This window comes from Macrobrachium nipponense, chromosome 44 (assembly GCF_015104395.2).
Source record: "Macrobrachium nipponense isolate FS-2020 chromosome 44, ASM1510439v2, whole genome shotgun sequence".
Classification (NCBI taxonomy): Eukaryota; Metazoa; Arthropoda; class Malacostraca; order Decapoda; family Palaemonidae; genus Macrobrachium; species Macrobrachium nipponense.
In genome coordinates this window covers 15,577,102-15,594,255 of record NC_087221.1, presented here as the reverse complement: position 1 = coordinate 15,594,255, position 17,154 = coordinate 15,577,102, and the positions used below count along the sequence as shown (strand labels likewise).

General features: G+C 36.8%; 2 protein-coding genes across 2 annotated transcripts in view; both read right to left on the bottom strand.

Annotated features, from left to right (window-relative positions):
* Positions 1-950: 950 nt before the first annotated feature.
* On the bottom strand, positions 951-1,385 carry LOC135203915 (uncharacterized). Its single transcript, XM_064233848.1, has one exon. It carries the CDS (start codon positions 1,383-1,385, stop codon positions 951-953), a length of 435 nt encoding a protein of 144 aa, XP_064089918.1.
* A 4,750-nt stretch (positions 1,386-6,135) lies between these two features.
* The window catches only part of LOC135204042 (tRNA (uracil-5-)-methyltransferase homolog B-like), an 81,635-nt gene continuing 70,616 nt past the window's right edge, over positions 6,136-17,154 (bottom strand). Inside the window, exons 7-9 of the mRNA XM_064233992.1 lie at positions 14,993-15,135; positions 14,447-14,525; positions 6,136-6,580 (exon numbers count right to left, since the gene is read on the bottom strand). Coding sequence (XP_064090062.1) covers positions 6,345-6,580; positions 14,447-14,525; positions 14,993-15,135 — 458 coding nt within the window. The 3' untranslated portion in view covers positions 6,136-6,344. The remainder of the gene's footprint in view (positions 6,581-14,446; positions 14,526-14,992; positions 15,136-17,154) is intronic.

The following is a 17,154-nucleotide window of genomic DNA, read 5'->3' as shown; positions in this document are numbered from 1 at the left end:
AATTTTTTCTAACCAAACTGACATGAAAGATATTTAACTTAGTGATCATGCAAAATTACTCAACATCTTTATAGATGTATAAACTTCAACTGTCAAAGGTATTTGTTACCTCACCTTGATAATAACATTTGTCTTTTTTTTTTGTAGATTTTTAGTCATTGCACATGGTCAAATATGGTTCAGACATATTTTTTGCACAAGTAATTTTCCTTAAGTATTAATTTAATTTATATGGCACAGTATGTACTGTTGTAGAATCTTGACTCACTGATTTGGTCCACTCTTAAAATAATAATTGATATACAAAGAACTCTTGTGAAAGCTACATCCCCTCCTTCTTCTGAGTGCCTTGTACATTTAAATGTTCCTTCATTTGTTTGCATATTTAATTCCAACTCCAATCTGCCTTTATTATGAAGTGTATTTATTGTTCATATTTAGAGGGTTGTGACAATGTTTACCTGTTCAATTACACCAGTCTTTAAATCCTAATATCACTTGTGTACATCTCAGAAAATTTATGACCTGAACTTTAGGGCAGTAATCTCTTTTCACTCTAGAACATAATTTATTTAATCTTACTTAGAGTTCCTAATTTTCTTCCTTTTAAGAGTTCCTCATTTTCTTCATTTAAATGGGCTGTAACATCTTTTGCAAGCACTTGGTTGCTGGACTGAAATTTGTGTAATTTATCACTTTTATGTGGTGCAGTCTTTTTCTCTTTTAGTAAAAGAGAATTTTTAGTACTGCATATCTATTTATGTTACATACTACATTCTATGGTTGAACTATATATATATACATATGTGCTAGGTATTAGTTGAAGTTTTCAGTCATTTTCATCAGCAGAAGTAGAGTACTAGTTGTCCTGCTACCTAAAACTATAATGAGTATGTTTTTTGGGGTACACATAAATTTTAATCTTCTTCTTTCCCACCGTTAACTCTACATTAAGGGGTTGGTTGCCTGATGCGTCTACTCCACTGCCCTCTATCAAAGGCATCATCCTCCACTAAACCTCTTCTCTCCATATCTTCCTTCTCTTTATCTCGCCATCTAAATCTCTGTCTCCCTCTCGATCTTCTTCCTCTAACAGGTTCCTCCCAAGCCCTTTTCACTCCCTCATCCATCCTCAACACATGCCCATTCCATCTCAATCGTGCCTCTCTTATCACCTCTGCAATCTTTACTAAGTCTGCCCTTCTTATTTTGTCATTTTCCCCTCTCTCCAGCAGTGATATCCCCATTATCTGCTTCAGCATTCTCATCTCTGTTGTCTCAAGCTTTACTCCCTCTTTTCTTGTTAGAGCCCATGTTTCTGCTCCATACATGAACACTGGTCTTATCACTGTTCTGTAGATCTTGACTTTTAGCTTTATTAACATTTTCTTATCACATACTATTCCAGCTACCTCTCTTCACTTCCTCCATGAAGCTTTTATCCTACTGTCAACTTCAGTCTCACATCCTCCCTCTTGTCTTTAAGTAGATCTCAAGTATTTAAACTTTTCCACCTGTTTTAGAATCGAGCCTCTTCTTTCTTGTACGTATTACTATTCTGCCTCTATCTTCCCTACTGCTCACCAAAACCTGTTTTATTCTCATTAACATTTAAACCACCCCTCTCTAAAGACTCCTGCCACTCTCCAACACTTCTCCATAGGTCTTCCTCATTTTCGGCAGTAATACCAGCTTGTCGATGTACAACAACTCCCACAGCTATTCATTCCTGATCTATTCACTTAAAACATCCATGACCAGCACAAACAAAAATGGGTTTAATGCTGACCCCTGGTGTAATTCAACTATAACTTCAAAATTTTCTGTTTCCCCAACTGCTGTTATTACTTTAGTGCTCGTTCTTTGATATATCATCTCAACCACCCTAACCAACTTTTGTGAGACTTTCCTCTTCCTCAAATACCAAAACATCACTTCTCTTAAAAATTTTAATGCTGGATTCCAACATGCATTTTCCTTGAGTATATTACACTTGTTTACACATTCACTTACACTTCTACAGAACATTCTAGTGTTAAAGTATATAGCCAGATATGATAAGTAATTAGTACCTCTCTTCTTACTGCCTTAGTAGATCAGTGAGCAAGAAACCCAGTCTGTGGCAGGTAAGAACATTGTTGATAGAACTTCAATTTAGGTTTTATATACCTTAGTTTGTCACACCTTTTAAAGTGATTAATTTTTTTCCAGCAAAATTCTTTCAATATCCATGTGATGAAATATAAATAGGAATTCATTGTTATGCCCTCTACTCAGGAAAATTTTGTGATGGTTTGTCAGTATCACGCATTCAAATGGTAGTTTATTGAGGAAACACTTATGTTGATAGGAATGAAATAACTCAAAAGAGTATTATATTCATATTGTGTTAGAAAAAGGTTGATTTACTATGCAAAAAGATTCATGAAATTTTGATATCATTGATAAAACACTAGAAAAATAAGGTATACAATGTATTTTTTGTTGTTAGTTACGTGCTTATACATATTCTACAATTTGCCCTTTTGGACTTTTGTGTTCATACATATGCTGTACTCTCTGGAATGGTGCTGTGTTAGATGTGACAAGTGATCAGCTGAAGAATGAAGTCTTGAGTCTTCTCTGGTGAGTAACCTTCCTTGGAAAACACCATCTGCTCATGTTCCAGTTGTTATTAGCTTTTCAGCTAACCTGAATTGCCATCTGTTGTACCACTTCTCCAAGGGTTGTCAATATTTCTCCATTTTCTCCGATTGCTGTTTTCATCACATGCTCAAAAAATGTGCCTTTAAGAGCAATCTGTTTTCCTTTAGATGAATACTACAGCCTTAAACTACTTCCTTATTTGTGATATGATTTTCCAAGTGCACTTCTGCATTGTATGTTTCATCTTTTATATTCATCTTTTCATTATCTCCAGTTTTATTTAAAAGTGCCCAGGTTTCAGCTGTGTACAAAGGTATAACTTACACACAAATCAAATTTTGCCCTTTAACATTGGACTTTTTGTCTGTCAGTAATCCAGTAGTTTCTTTTAATTATAAGTTATACTTTTTTGTTATCCTGAATCCAGTAAATCATAGTGTATTAGAAATGTTGTACTGTACCTACTTCAGGCCTATCCTCTATTTTTTAAATGGAAAATTCCTTTAGTTCTATGCTATTATCACTTCATCGTACATACCAGCCTACAAACACTGGAGGTATTTGGCTGGATAGTAAGGTAGCCAAATTCCTATAATTGTCTCTGGAAAAATGGATTCCAGCATTGGTAGGAAGGGAGATTTTCTGACGTATCTACATTTATCAGTTTATCTAACAAAGGATATGTAAATAAAATATCAGATTGTGATATTCATGATAATCTTGGGCAGATATTTTGTCCAGAAAAAAAGAAACCCATGTAGGTGACACAAACACTGGAGATGAAGGTGCAGAGACAATGTCACTCTACATGTTTGTGTATTCTGGACAGCTGTAAGTCAACAGGGATGTTTTAATTAGCCTTTGATGCAACAGTCATAAAGATGAAGCATACCAAGGTTAAGTATACAAATTAGCTCATCAATTACATATCTGCTAACCTTTAGTATGATCAGTCAATTTCTAGTACTTCATTTCCAGGGGTAATGGAGTTTGGATAGTGAAGGGCAAATTCATCATTAGCCACATCAGTTCCTCTCATTCACTGTCAGTGCAGGTAATAAATATTACAAAATTTGTATTTTTCCTAACATACAAACCCTCGGCCTTTACATATGGGGTTTACTTTCAACACAAGCTTGAGCCACCCATTCACTAAAAACAAGGTGGATGTTGGAAGTTGGCTACCCAGTCCCCATGGGACATCACCCCCTTGTTCATACTAGTAATAAAGATTCATTCTCTGGAATGTCAGGTTTTTGTTAATCTTGGTGAAAGATACCTATGGTACTTGTACCAAAGACCCTGAGGGTTCCAGAGTCATAGTTGGACATGAATACCAAAGAGCTGCATACGTATTGCCTCCCACTTCAATGCAGTTACTTGAACTCACTCATCTAATGTCAGTTGTTATAATGAATGTGGGTGTCTTTTGGTGAGGGTATTACCCAGAGATAAAAGACAAAGGCTTCATTCTTCAATTAAGGAGTATTCTTAGCTAACATGCCTCAATTCAAGACAGCACAGAAGAGTATAAGGAATATAAAAATTTTGCATTCGGGAACAAATATTTTAAATGTACTTCATTTTGATACCTTACCTATAATACCTTCCAAGTCCGTCCTAGAAACCCTTCCAGATTGCAATGCTCCCTGCCTTGTAGCTGCAACTTCCTTAACCTACTCCTAGCCTTCCACAAACAAGTAATTAAATTCCACAATATGAATCTGTACATTCTGATTGCATTTAATATTTGATTGTTGATAGTTACCTAATAAAGTTTGTCCATATTGTGTTTGTGATTTTGCCCTTCATTACTTAGTTTCTGTTTCTTTCAATACAAAGAGAAGCCAAGCATGAATTTGGTTTTTAGCCATAAGAAAAACTGACCATACACACTCAATCTCCGAACTGAGTGACAGATTCAACTACTTGAGTTCATAGCACCCCAACAAGCTCGCTTCTGGTAGAAGTAGGTGTGTTGCCCTTGAAACATCACCATAATTTAATAACAATATGAAGAGGTCTTTCACTACAAGCAGGATCATCTCCTGCAGCTGACTACTTTCAAAATTATAATCCAGAAACAGAAGTTCATAGTACATACTAGCTCTTTCCCAAAAAGAGCTAAATACCTAATGAACTTGCATAACATAAATCCAATTTTTCACCCACCAATAGAATTGTCACCACCATGGATGTTAAAACAAATAAAAATATGTACCTCCCTATCTTACCTACTTAAAAGACAAATGAATAGTACAGAAGTATACCGCCAACATGCTTTGGAGCACATTAGAAGAAAGGGAGACAAATTCATGTTACATACAGACGGCTCCAAAAATAATATTGGAGTAGGAGCATCTGCATAATTGCAAAATATATTTATCAAAAGAAGCCTACCTTTAATATCAACAGTGAACTCACAGCCATACAAATGGCTCTTGATATAATATCAGAAAAAAGCAAGTGTGTGTATTATTTTCAGTGACTCACATAGTGCTATAGATGCTATAAGTCCGTATAAACCAATAAACCAAATAGTACAAGAAATACAAATAAAAATTCATCAACTCCTCCAATCAGGATTATCAATTGAAATATGTTGGATTCCAGCACACGTGGAAATAAAAGGAAATGAAAATGCAGACTCTGCTGCTAAATTAGCCTGCACTATCCCTCCAACATTTACACATGCCCCAGTGTCAGACTGGATAACATCTGTCAAACCATTGACATACCAATATTGGAAAAGAAAATGTTCCTTATTGCCTACCACAAATAAGCTTAAAAGTATGAAAACTGAAGTGTACGCATGGAGGACATCTTCACAAAAAGAAAGATCAAAAGAGGTAATCCTAACAAGGCTCCATGTAGGACACACAAGATTCTCGCATGGTCACTTGATGTCAACACCACATGCTGACCCAATGAAGTGTAATAGATGCCCAAATTAGACCAAACAAAGATCATTTTATCTTCGGAAATTAAAAATGAAAAATATTCTTGCTGAAAGCAAAGATTTTTCAATAAACATCATAAATTTTTTAAATAAAACAGGTTTCTTAAATAGTTGAACTTTTTTTAATTTTTTTATTTTTTAAATTTAATTTTAATTTATTTTTTTTTTTTATTTATTTTTTTAATATATTATTTTTTATTTTAGTTAAATATTTTTTTTTCTTCTCAGGATTAATCCCTGAGAACCAGCCCGAGAAGAGTCTACTTAAGACTCAGAGGTCTGGAAAAACTAAGCCCTATTAATGATTAATGATAATACAGTAATAGTACTGAAGAAGGATTAAAGACCTTATGACAGCACGTTACAGTACTGGCAAGAAAAGGGCTTTCAGCCTGATTTGCACCTAAATAAAGGTAGGTAAGACTCTATAGTCACTTAATACCAACTTTTGAAATGAGTATCAAGAATATAGTTAAGCCTGAAGCAGCATTACAAATGTCAAGTCGCAAAAGGCAGAAAGCAATAACGAGGAGATTAATATTTTTTTAATCAAATACTATAGTCTAGATGCCATGAACAGAATTATATATATATATCCTTAAACTGCTACCTTTCACAAATTTTTCTAAAACTTTCCTACTTAACACATCTGTTTGAAGGAAAATGTAAACGTATATTGCACCAAAACTGCAATTTATTGTAAATATGTAATTTTTATATCAAATCTCCAGTCAAGACATTACTTTAGTCTTTCAAAAAGAATAACTACCTCAGTGTGGTGAGTATGTGGGAACATATCCACTGGGACAACATATCTAGGCAGAAATGGTGGGCTACGGTCCTTTAATTTTCCTTTGCCCTGAGTTGAAGCTAATTGCACAAAGTTTTCCATCGCGGAACCTTCTGGTTTGCAGCTGATATATACAAGTTTAGTTATTGCTTCACACTGTCGAATGGCACGAATAACTTCTGGCCCTGAAAAAACAGAATTAGAACATAACATATTTTAAGAAAAACTTGCATGTTTCTGGAAAATGGATATTTATTTACAGTCATAATTCATTCTGAATAGGCTCTGTATGTAATGCTTTTAATAGAGACTTAAGACTCCTGATTTTACATTTCTTGAAAGAAGTGCAAAAAGAAACTAATGAAGAGTTCTGACCAAAAAGATAGTAAACAGGATTATCCTTATGGAAAGTTGTCATCAAATTGTTCACAAAAATGACAATTCAAGAAAACAATGACAATCGTGCAAAACTGAAAATAGCCGTTGATAATGTTTTAACATTGGGCTTTCCTTTTATGAGGTTTGATCCCAGCTGATTCCCTCCTGCTACAAGCACTCCTTTGCCAGAATGTCCATCCAGCCCAAATCCTCACCTTACTCTCTGAAGTGTCTCTTGTGAAATAAGATGCAGTGGTTTTCTTATAACTTTTTTATAATAACAACAACAGTAGTTATGATAATAGGTCTAAGAAATCAGTGTGTACTTCCACAATTATTGCTTGTCTAGCCAATCATTCTTATCCCCTTTTCATAAGAAGCTCAAAGCATCTCAATTTGTTCTTAAACTTCTGATCATAACCTCCTTCATTTGCAACACAATATTCCAAAATACTCTAGACTTAATTCTCTGCATTTTGTGGTCACTTCAGAATCCTCTCCATCTTTGAGTCTTTACATCTTCAATTTAGAGTTTCATGTTACATATGAGTAATTTTTCTCATTAATGGACTTTTCCTATTTACCAGCAGTACAGCAATCAATGCTTTTTATCCAGGCTGTTGTTACTCTTCTTGCTTTCTTCTTACTTCCAGCCTAACACTCCAGTTTGCCACCAAGATAAGAGAAAATATCTTCATAATAAGCTCTTTTTATGCATGCCAGGCAATGAAAAAATCACTACTCTGTATGAAGTTTGTGATCCTGAGCATCTCCTTTGCTACTGTCTGTTACATTTAATATACCGGGTGTTTCAAAAGTCACTCATGATTTTGTATTGTTTATTGAAAATTTAAATGAAACATAAGGTGGATGAAATTCACATGGTAAAATCTACATTAACTGAGAATATCTGTGGTATTTTTTATTTGGAATGTTCATCCATAAGTCAGTGGTGCACCTTGATGTGTGCACTACCTTTTACGTAGCAATCAAGCCACCATTTCACACATGCCTTACCAACATCTGACAACCCCACAAGAAAAATTCACATGGTGTGAGATCAGGCGAACAGGGAGCCCATTTCACAGGACCACGACAACCAATTCACCAATCTGGGAACTGCTCATCCATGAACACATGAACTTCACACGAATAACGTGCTGGAGCACCATCTAGTTGGAAAATTATTCTTTATTTTAGCTACAGTTGACAGTTCAGGGACACAGAATTCCTGAAGCATATGGAGGTAATTGTTGCCACTGACATTCACAGTGTCCTTGATCATTGTCCCATTCTCCTTCCATGATCGGGAAGGACACTGTGAATGTCAATGGCAACAGTTACCTCTGTATGCTTCAGGAATTCTGTGTCCCCGAACTGTCAGCTGTAGCTAACATACAGAAAGTCACTTTCCAACAAGACGGTGCCCCAGCACATTATTCACTTGAAGTTTGTGTGTTCCTGGATAAGCAGTTCTCGGATCGGTGGATAAGTTGTGGTCTAGTGGAATGGGCTCCCCATTCACCTGGCTTCACACCATGTGATTTTTTTCTTGTGGGGTTACATCAAGTTGAAAGTCTATGGAACAAAGCCTCGGGATCTCCCAAAGCTTGAAGAATGCATCAGAAACGCATGTGCATCAGTACTCCGGAAATGTCAGATGTTGGTTAGGCATATGTGAAATGGTGGATTGATTGCTACAAACAAGGGTGGTGCACACCTCGAGGTGTACCACTGACTTATGGATGAACATTCTAAATCAAAGATGGTACCACAGATATTCTCAGTTAAGATACATTTAGCCATATGAATTTCATCCACTTTATGTTTCAATTAAATTTTTGGTAAAAAAAAAATACAAAACCATGAGTGACTTTTGCAATACCTAGTAAAATGCTGTATGGAATTCAGCCATAGTTCTTGCCTATATCATACACATGGTCATTTCCAAAAATGCACTTTCTCCACAGGTTCTTTTCTGATTATCACAAGGATGGTTTTGCTTACCTTAATTATCAATCCTCTCTTCATCTTTAACCCATTTCCTAAAACTACTTTCTCCGATTCTACAATAAAAACTAGGTTATCAGCATAGAGGACCCCAGAAATCTCTTTTTTGCACTCTTTACAGCTTCCTCTATTTCAAAGAAGAATAGACACAAACATTTACCATAAATTATTCTTACATCCTTGCCACTGTCTTCACAAGATCTAGTGCTATGACATAACTTGTTTATTTAATGAATTTCAAATACCCTTCATCTTTGTATTGTCAACTTAATCATTTTTTACAAGTACTTGTCAATACCCTTCAAGATCCCACAATATACAACTTATTCCTCATTATACTTCATGATACTTCAGTATCTGCTCTTCATAAAGATGACTTCTGTAGTTGAATTTATGAGCAGTCTACTTCTGTAATTGCAAGTGCTGGTGCTGGCAGGACAAAATGTAAGTAAATTATAAGCAAAATAAAAAATTACCTGCTAAATGACCTTGAACTCATTGCACTGGCTCAAAATACCTAACCAATCCTTTCCACAATTTCATCTGGAGGATATGGTGTTTGCCAATGCCAATTTTAACTGTAAACTCATATATAAAACATGGCAGCGGCCAATACCATACCAATCTTGCCCATAAACTCATTGGAAGACATAGCAGCTGCCAATACCATGCCAATCTTTTGAATGCAATCATTTGGGACAACCTCACCTGGGGGACATGGGAGTTTTTAAATATTTTACCAATTCTACTGAAAACTCTCAATAAGACATGGCAGCTTCAAATACCATGGTAATATCCTATCGACAAACTCATCTGGAAGACATAATGACTGAAAATTTAAATATCAGTTTTCAAAAGTATCTTATAAATAATTTGTTATTATTAATAATCTACAACACAAGGCAATTACAACCAAGTACAGGCAGTAGTCCCCAGTTATCTGCGGGGGTTCCATTTTTGGTGGGGGTGCTGATAAGCGAAAACCTCTATTAACCGAAACTTGGTGATTTATTTCGCTGAGTTTTGGTTAATGGTGCCAATAACCAGTTAATGGTGCCTCTGTTGGGTATGTTATGGTACCATAACTCCATTATCAGCAACTTATGGCAACAATAACCGAAACCTGGCCTGTTATGGCGCCAAAAATAGCCAATTTTATGGCGCTAGCCAAGCGCTATAAAACCTGATCGCCGTTAACTGAGTCTGCTGATAACCGAGGACTGCCTGTATAACATTAGGTGATAAGTTAAAAAATGAGCAAGAAAATATTGGTTTCATAACTGAAGTTGCTAATGCATAATTTTGCCGTTGTAATTAAGTGGTAACCCCCTGGCACCTCTTGGGTTAAAGACATGTTGGCAGCAAGAACCATTAAAATCTTACCCACAAACTCATCTCAGACATGTGGCAGCAAGTACCATAACAATCCTACCCAAAAACTGATCTCAAGGACATGTGGCAGCAAATACCATAACAATCCTACCCATAAACTCAAATCAAAGACATGGTGGCAGCAAATACCACAACAATCTTCCCCAAAAACTCATCTCAAAGACATGGTGGCATCAATTACAGTAATAACAATCCTACCCACAATCTCACAGACATGATAGCAGCAAATACCACAATCTTAACCACAAACGCATCTTACAGACATGGGGGCAGCAAGTAAGAAAACACTCCTACCCACAAATGCATCTTACAGACATGGGGGCAGCAAGTAAGAAAACACTCCTACCCACAAATGCATCTTACAGACATGGTGGCAGCAAGTAAGAAAACACTCCTACCCACAAATGCATCTTACAGACATGGGGGCAGCAAGTAAGAAAACACTCCTACCCACAAATGCATCTTACAGACATGGGGGCAGCAAGTAAGAAAACACTCCTACCCACAAATGCATCTTACAGACATGGGGGCAGCAAGTAAGAAAACACTCCTACCCACAAATGCATCTTACAGACATGGGGGCAGCAAGTAAGAAAACATTCCTACCCACAAATGCATCTTACAGACATGGGGGCAGCAAGTAAGAAAACACTCCTACCCACAAATGCATCTTACAGACATGGTGGCAGCAAGTAACATAACAATCCTACCTACAAACTCATCTTAAAGACATGGTGGCAGCAAATACCATACTAATCCTACCTACAAACTCATCTTAAAGCATGGTGACAGCAAATACTTTAACAATCCTACCCATAAACTCATCACAAACACATGGTGGCAGCAAGTGCCATCACAATCCCACCCACAAACTCATCTAAAAGACATGGTGGCAACAAATACCACAACAGCTGTACCCACAAACTCATCTTAAAGATATGGTAGCAGGATATATGTAACAATCCTACCCACAAACACGTCTCAAAGTCATAGTGGCAGCAAACACCACAACAGGTATAGTACCCACAAATACCATAACAGCTATACCCACAAAGTTATCTTAAAGATATGGTGGCAGGAAGTACCATAACAATCGTACCAATAAACTCATCTCAAAGACATGGCAGATGCAAATAAGATACCAATCCTATGCACAACTCATCTGAAAGACAGTGTAGCTGCAAATAACATACCAATCCCACTAACAAACTCATTTGGAAGAGGTGGTGGATGCCAAAAACCAAACCAGCCCTACTGAAAAACTCATTTAAAAGACAGCCAATGCAAATAAGATACCAATCATACCCACAAGCTCATCTGAAAGATAAGGTGCTGCAAATATCATACCAGCACTACCAAAAACTCTCCTGGAGGACATACCAGCTTTAAATACCACAAGAATAATACTGGCAGTCCTCGGTTAACGGCGGTGGTTTTGTTCCTGGACGAGTGCCAATAACCGAAACATCACAATAATCATGGTAATAAATAGCATTAACAATGTCATAAATTAAGTATATCTTAGTTTTAATAGACCACTGAGCTGATTAACAGTTCTCCTAGGGCTGACCCAAAGGATTAGATATTTTTAAATAGCTAGGAATCAATTGGTCACCTAGCAGTGGGACCTACAGCTTATTGTGGGATTCGAACCACATTATTTCAAGAAATTAATTTCTATCACCAGAAATAAATTCCTCTGGTTCTGGTTTGGCTGAGCTGAGAATCAAACTTCAGACCACCAGATTGGTAGCCGGGCGCAAAAACCATTCACCCAATGAGGAACTGTATAACAATTTCATTAAGTGCCAGTAAACCGCTTAATGTGACAAATTTTTAACCAATTTGTATTATTCATAGCTAACAAACCTGAGGTCTTAACAATATGACATGATAATCTTCTAGTGCCAGCTGGAAACCGGTTAAAAACAATCAAAGATTGTAAAGCAAGGAATCTGTGGCATCTGGCAACTCATGCATATACGAGGTGGATGTTGGTCACTGACCAGGCTTGGAACCTTGTGACGCACCAGTCTTTCTTACCGATGCCAATAAAGCACTTACTGACACTGATAAACTGCTTGCTGATGCTAATAAACTGCTTACAGATGACAAAATTTGCTTACTGTTGCTGAAAATCTGATTAATGACACTTACCCAAGCGCCATAAAACTGATATGACAATAATTGAGAAATGCCTGTACCCAAAAACTCATCTAGAGTGTTTGAGATGAGTTTCAGGGTATGATTGTTATGGTACTTCCTGCTACCATATCTTTAAGACGAGTTTGTGGGTAGGACTGTGGTATTTGCTGCCATCATGTCTTTGAGATGAGTTTATGGGTATGATTGTTATGGTACTTCCTGCTACCCATATCTTTAAGATACTTGCAAATGATACCAGTCATACCCACAAACTCCCCAAAGACATGGCACCTGCAAACAACCTGTCAACCCTACCCAAAAAGTTCATCTGGAAGAAATGGCAAATGCAAATATTATACCAATCTTGTCCACAAACTAATCAGGAAGACACTACAGACACAAAATACACCAGTCCTACCTATAAACTCATTTGGAAGACATGGCATCTGCCAATGCCATATCCATCCTAACAACAACTTATTTCATTCAAAGAAGTTTGCCTTTTTGATAAGGGACACTAAAATTATTCTCAGCCCATGTAGAGAAAGTGGTTTGTGTGTCTTAGGGTATAGGAAAATTAGGCCTTCTAGGTAAACCTCAAGTGCTTGAACCAGGGATGTTTTGTCTGCTAAATTTGATTTTTCTTATCAGAATAAATTTCCTTCTTAAAGGATCCTCATTCTTTGCCATGAATGATGGGTCAGGGAACAATGATAATTGATGATCAGCTATTTGCATGATGTATTGTCCCAGTCTAAGAGAGCCCAATTCACTAATACGAGCTCCTGATGCTAATGCAATCAAGATCACCTTTTGTAGCATGAGAGTTGTGGTTGTATTGGGTCTGCTGAATTGAGGGGGGATAACAGAAGTCTAAGCACCTTGTTCAAGGACCAAGTAATTGGAAGCCTTTCGGGAGCACATCTTTGTAGTGCAAAAGACCGCAGTAGGTAAGTGACACCTTCTATACTGGAGTCAATATCGAATCCATAAAGAAAGGGTTCCGTTAATGCTGCTTGTATGCCATAATTATTGTAACCACAAGGCATTTGTCTTCAAAAGGTATATAAAATATTTAAAAGTGTTTCTATAGAAATCTCAACCAGGCTCTCAGCATGGATATAATCTAACCATCTCTTCCATATGGACTGATATTGTCGAATAGAATATATCTGTAATTTTTGCACTAGGTACTTAGCAATGTTGGGTGAGTAATTTTCAAATTTTGATGTTTCCATGATCTCGCTAATGAAATAAAAGAATCAAGGTGCTAAAATTACAGAGCGCTGGCTTTCAGTACAAACTTGACTAGACCATAGCAAGTAATGGCTTCTTGCTCTCTTATTGAGCTGCATGTAAACCATATAGCAGATGCACGTATGCACAATGGTCACTTCCCCTTCTTGCAGGTTTGATGTAGGAAAACTAGGTTCAGCTTCGGTGAGGATAGGGGAAAACGATCTCTTATCTTTGAGTTCATTTATACTCCATCACATGTTATAATGTTTATCATTATGGCACAATACTCATCTGCAAGACCAGATAAAAGAGAATTATTTGATATTAGACTACTCTACTAAAAAGAAATTTATGTACATCCTCTGTAATTCCGGTTGTCTTCTACAGAATCCCATACATATACCTTACACCAGGGGTTCTTAACAGGGGTTATCCAGAACCACATGCTGGGGGAATGGGACTTGATCTCCTGATATTTGTACACGTATATTTGATTTTACTGTGTCAGTGTATACATTGGTACATTTTGTAAATAAATATCAATAAAACTACAAATGATTTTGATTTTCTTGTCTGTTCTATTCCTAGCTATTCATAACCAAAGTACACATTAAACTAAGTATATTAAGTTACATTGTCATCAAATAGGACTTAGGTGGACTTAAGCAAAGGGGGTATGGAACCATATTGGCCGATTCATTGGGGGTCTGGAGTCTTCAAAAGTTAAGAACCCCTGCCTTAGACTGATTAAAACAACCTTCACTTTACAACAAGTAAAACAAAAGTTAAAGATTTTCCTATGATATAAAAAATGCAACAAAATTGTTTTTAAAAACAAAAATGAACATATCTGGGAGTAATCAACACTGATAAATGGTAATACTTACTGAGGCCTGCACGAGCAGGATTCATTATGGCAACAACATCAGAGCAGCAGTTGAGATCCGGAGCTATTCGAGGTAGCACCTGTCACAGGATTTAATTAAAATATATTTGTAACTTAGTATGCCCTTGATAATAGTAATCCCTCTTCTAACCTTGAAAATGCACTATTCAAAGGCCATCTGTTCTGTATGTAAAAGTTACTGGATACTTTTCTAAATAAAAGTACAAATTATTGGTTAATCAAAAAAAGGGAACCAGATAAATCTATAGGACAGGGTTAACCAATGTAACTCACTCAACAAGTATAAGAACATAATCACTGAGAAAGACAATGCTTACATTATCTTCAGCCTTGAAAATTCCCTGCTATTTAATTAAACAAATTATTTGTATTTGTTTTTTAAATTTATATAAGTTCGTCAAAGTAAATCAAATAAGCAATCTCAGGTTGAGTAGGCGAAATGAATAATCACCTCTTCATATAGTAGCTCTGACAGAGCTACTATATGAAGACCATGGGAACAAGTGAAATACAGTACTGTACTTACTTTTTCAGCAGCTCCTGCTATAAAATGGGCATTGGGAATATTGTTAATAATAGCATTTTCTTTTGCATCTAATACAGCACCAGTTGTGACTTCAATTCCAACGCTTCCTCTCACATAAGGGGACATGACAAGGCTGATAGTTCCTGAACATGAAGAGAACAAAAATTATCCATCAGTCTCATATGAAAGAATTTATCCCAGTAGAGTATTTGTTTCTTACCAAACAGGTTTTGATGTATGAAAAACTTATTTTTGGTAGTCGCTGTCGAGTCCTCAAGGATAACCCTTTCCATAGCCTATCCAAAGCTCCATGGTGACCAGACTAATGTCAAAGAATTCTCTTAACTGGTCTTGTGGCCGGGTATTGTGTTGTAATGATAAACATTATAACACGTGATAGAGTATTAATGGACGCAGGATAAGAAGGCACTTCTATTATCCTCAGTGAATGCTAATACTACCCAGTTTACTTATGTCAAAAAACTGCAAGAGGAAGACGTGGTTATGCGCATACGCACTGTCATATTGTTTACACACGACCAAAATCCGACCAAGCCACCATTCCTTTCAGTTGATTTATGCAAATTCCATGTCTTTTCATCAGGGAAATGGAAGGGTTTTGAGAACTCAACAGCGACTATCAAAAATAGGTTTTTTCTACGTAAACCTGTTTTTGATAGTGTAGCCACTGTCTCATCCTCAAGGAGTTTTACAAAGAAATTGAAAGGTGACAAAAAGCTCTTGAATTTTAATCCCAAAAACCCAAAAACATTTTTGGTCCAGGGTCAAGCCACTAGTTTAAAGGCCCAATTCTTTATTCCAAATACCTTTCGGTTTGGTAGCAAAGAACAAGAAACTAAGTGCGAACTCATGTTTTTTTGGGTGAAGTTCTTTGGTAACTTACCCAAGCATGCTGGGTATGGTTGCAGTATTGTCAAACCTTCCCCAGCTATAGTTATCATACCCGCCTATCAAGAAGACCTGCAGTTTGCCACTGTAGCACCTATGGGTCAAGACTATCCATGCCACCTACCAATACATACTGTAATCGAATTTGTTGAAGCTCGTGGCAAGTGTTGCTGTGTAGGAAAAAATGGACCTTTCGGGATGTCTGCCCCAACCTCTAGGTAAACCTTAAGTGCTTGAACTGGGCATAATGTTTTGTCTGCTAAATTTAGTTAATTCAGAATAGGAGATTTCCATATTAAAGGAATCCCACCCTTGGCCAGGAATGACAGGCCATAGGACAAAAATAATTGATGGTCAGTCGTTTGCGTGATGTATTGTCCCCGTCTATGAGAGCCCAGTTTACTTACAAGAGCTCCCGATGTTAATGTAATCAAGAAGATCGCATATTGTACCTTGTGAGTTGTGGTTGTATTGGGTCCACTGAATTGAGGGGCTGATCGAAGTCTAGGCGCCTTGGTCAGGGACCAAGTAATTGGAACCCTTCTAGAACAAATCTTTGTATGTCGTTCAAAGGACTGCAGAAGGGAAGTGACAACTTCTATACTAGAGTCAAATCACAAAATCATAAATCAATGGTTCTATTAATGCTGATTTGTAATTCATGATTGTTGTAACTGCAAGGCATATGTCTTCAAAATGTAGAAGAAACTTTAAAATGGTTTCTATAGAATTTTTTATTGAGCTCTAGGTATAAATATAATGTGACTATATTTTCCATACATTATTGCCATCTGTAATTTTTGCACTTGGGTTGGGTGAGTAATTTTCACAGTACAGATAATATTTAAGAAAATCTACCCATGAAGGTCTTGGCTTAGAAAGGAGGATCCTTAAAGAACTTTCCCTCCTACTGACTGGGATAAAACAGCAGACAGTTTTAGAATTTATCTCTTCGCCCATTGTTAAAGTAATAGGAACAAATGCCTGTTTGGCCAATTTGGGGATATCAAGTAAACTGTTTCTTAGTAGGTTAGGAATTTGCTCCACAACTTTGAAATCTGGAACAATGGAGGAAAAGGGTATATCGTCCTCCATTTGTTCCAGTCTTGTAGGAAGGCATCTCTTGCTGTTGCTTGCCTGGCAGTTTGTGATTCTCATATGTGGCGAACAGGTCCACTTCCATTTGTGGAAGCATGTTGGCTATTTTCTGGAAACGTGGTTGTAAAAACCAACTGAATGTCTCTTCTGGAGGT

Excerpts from the sequence above, each read along its gene's own strand:
- LOC135203915 (XM_064233848.1), bottom strand. The coding sequence starts at position 1,385 with ATGTTAATAAAGCTAAAAGTCAAGATCTACAGAACAGTGATAAGACCA.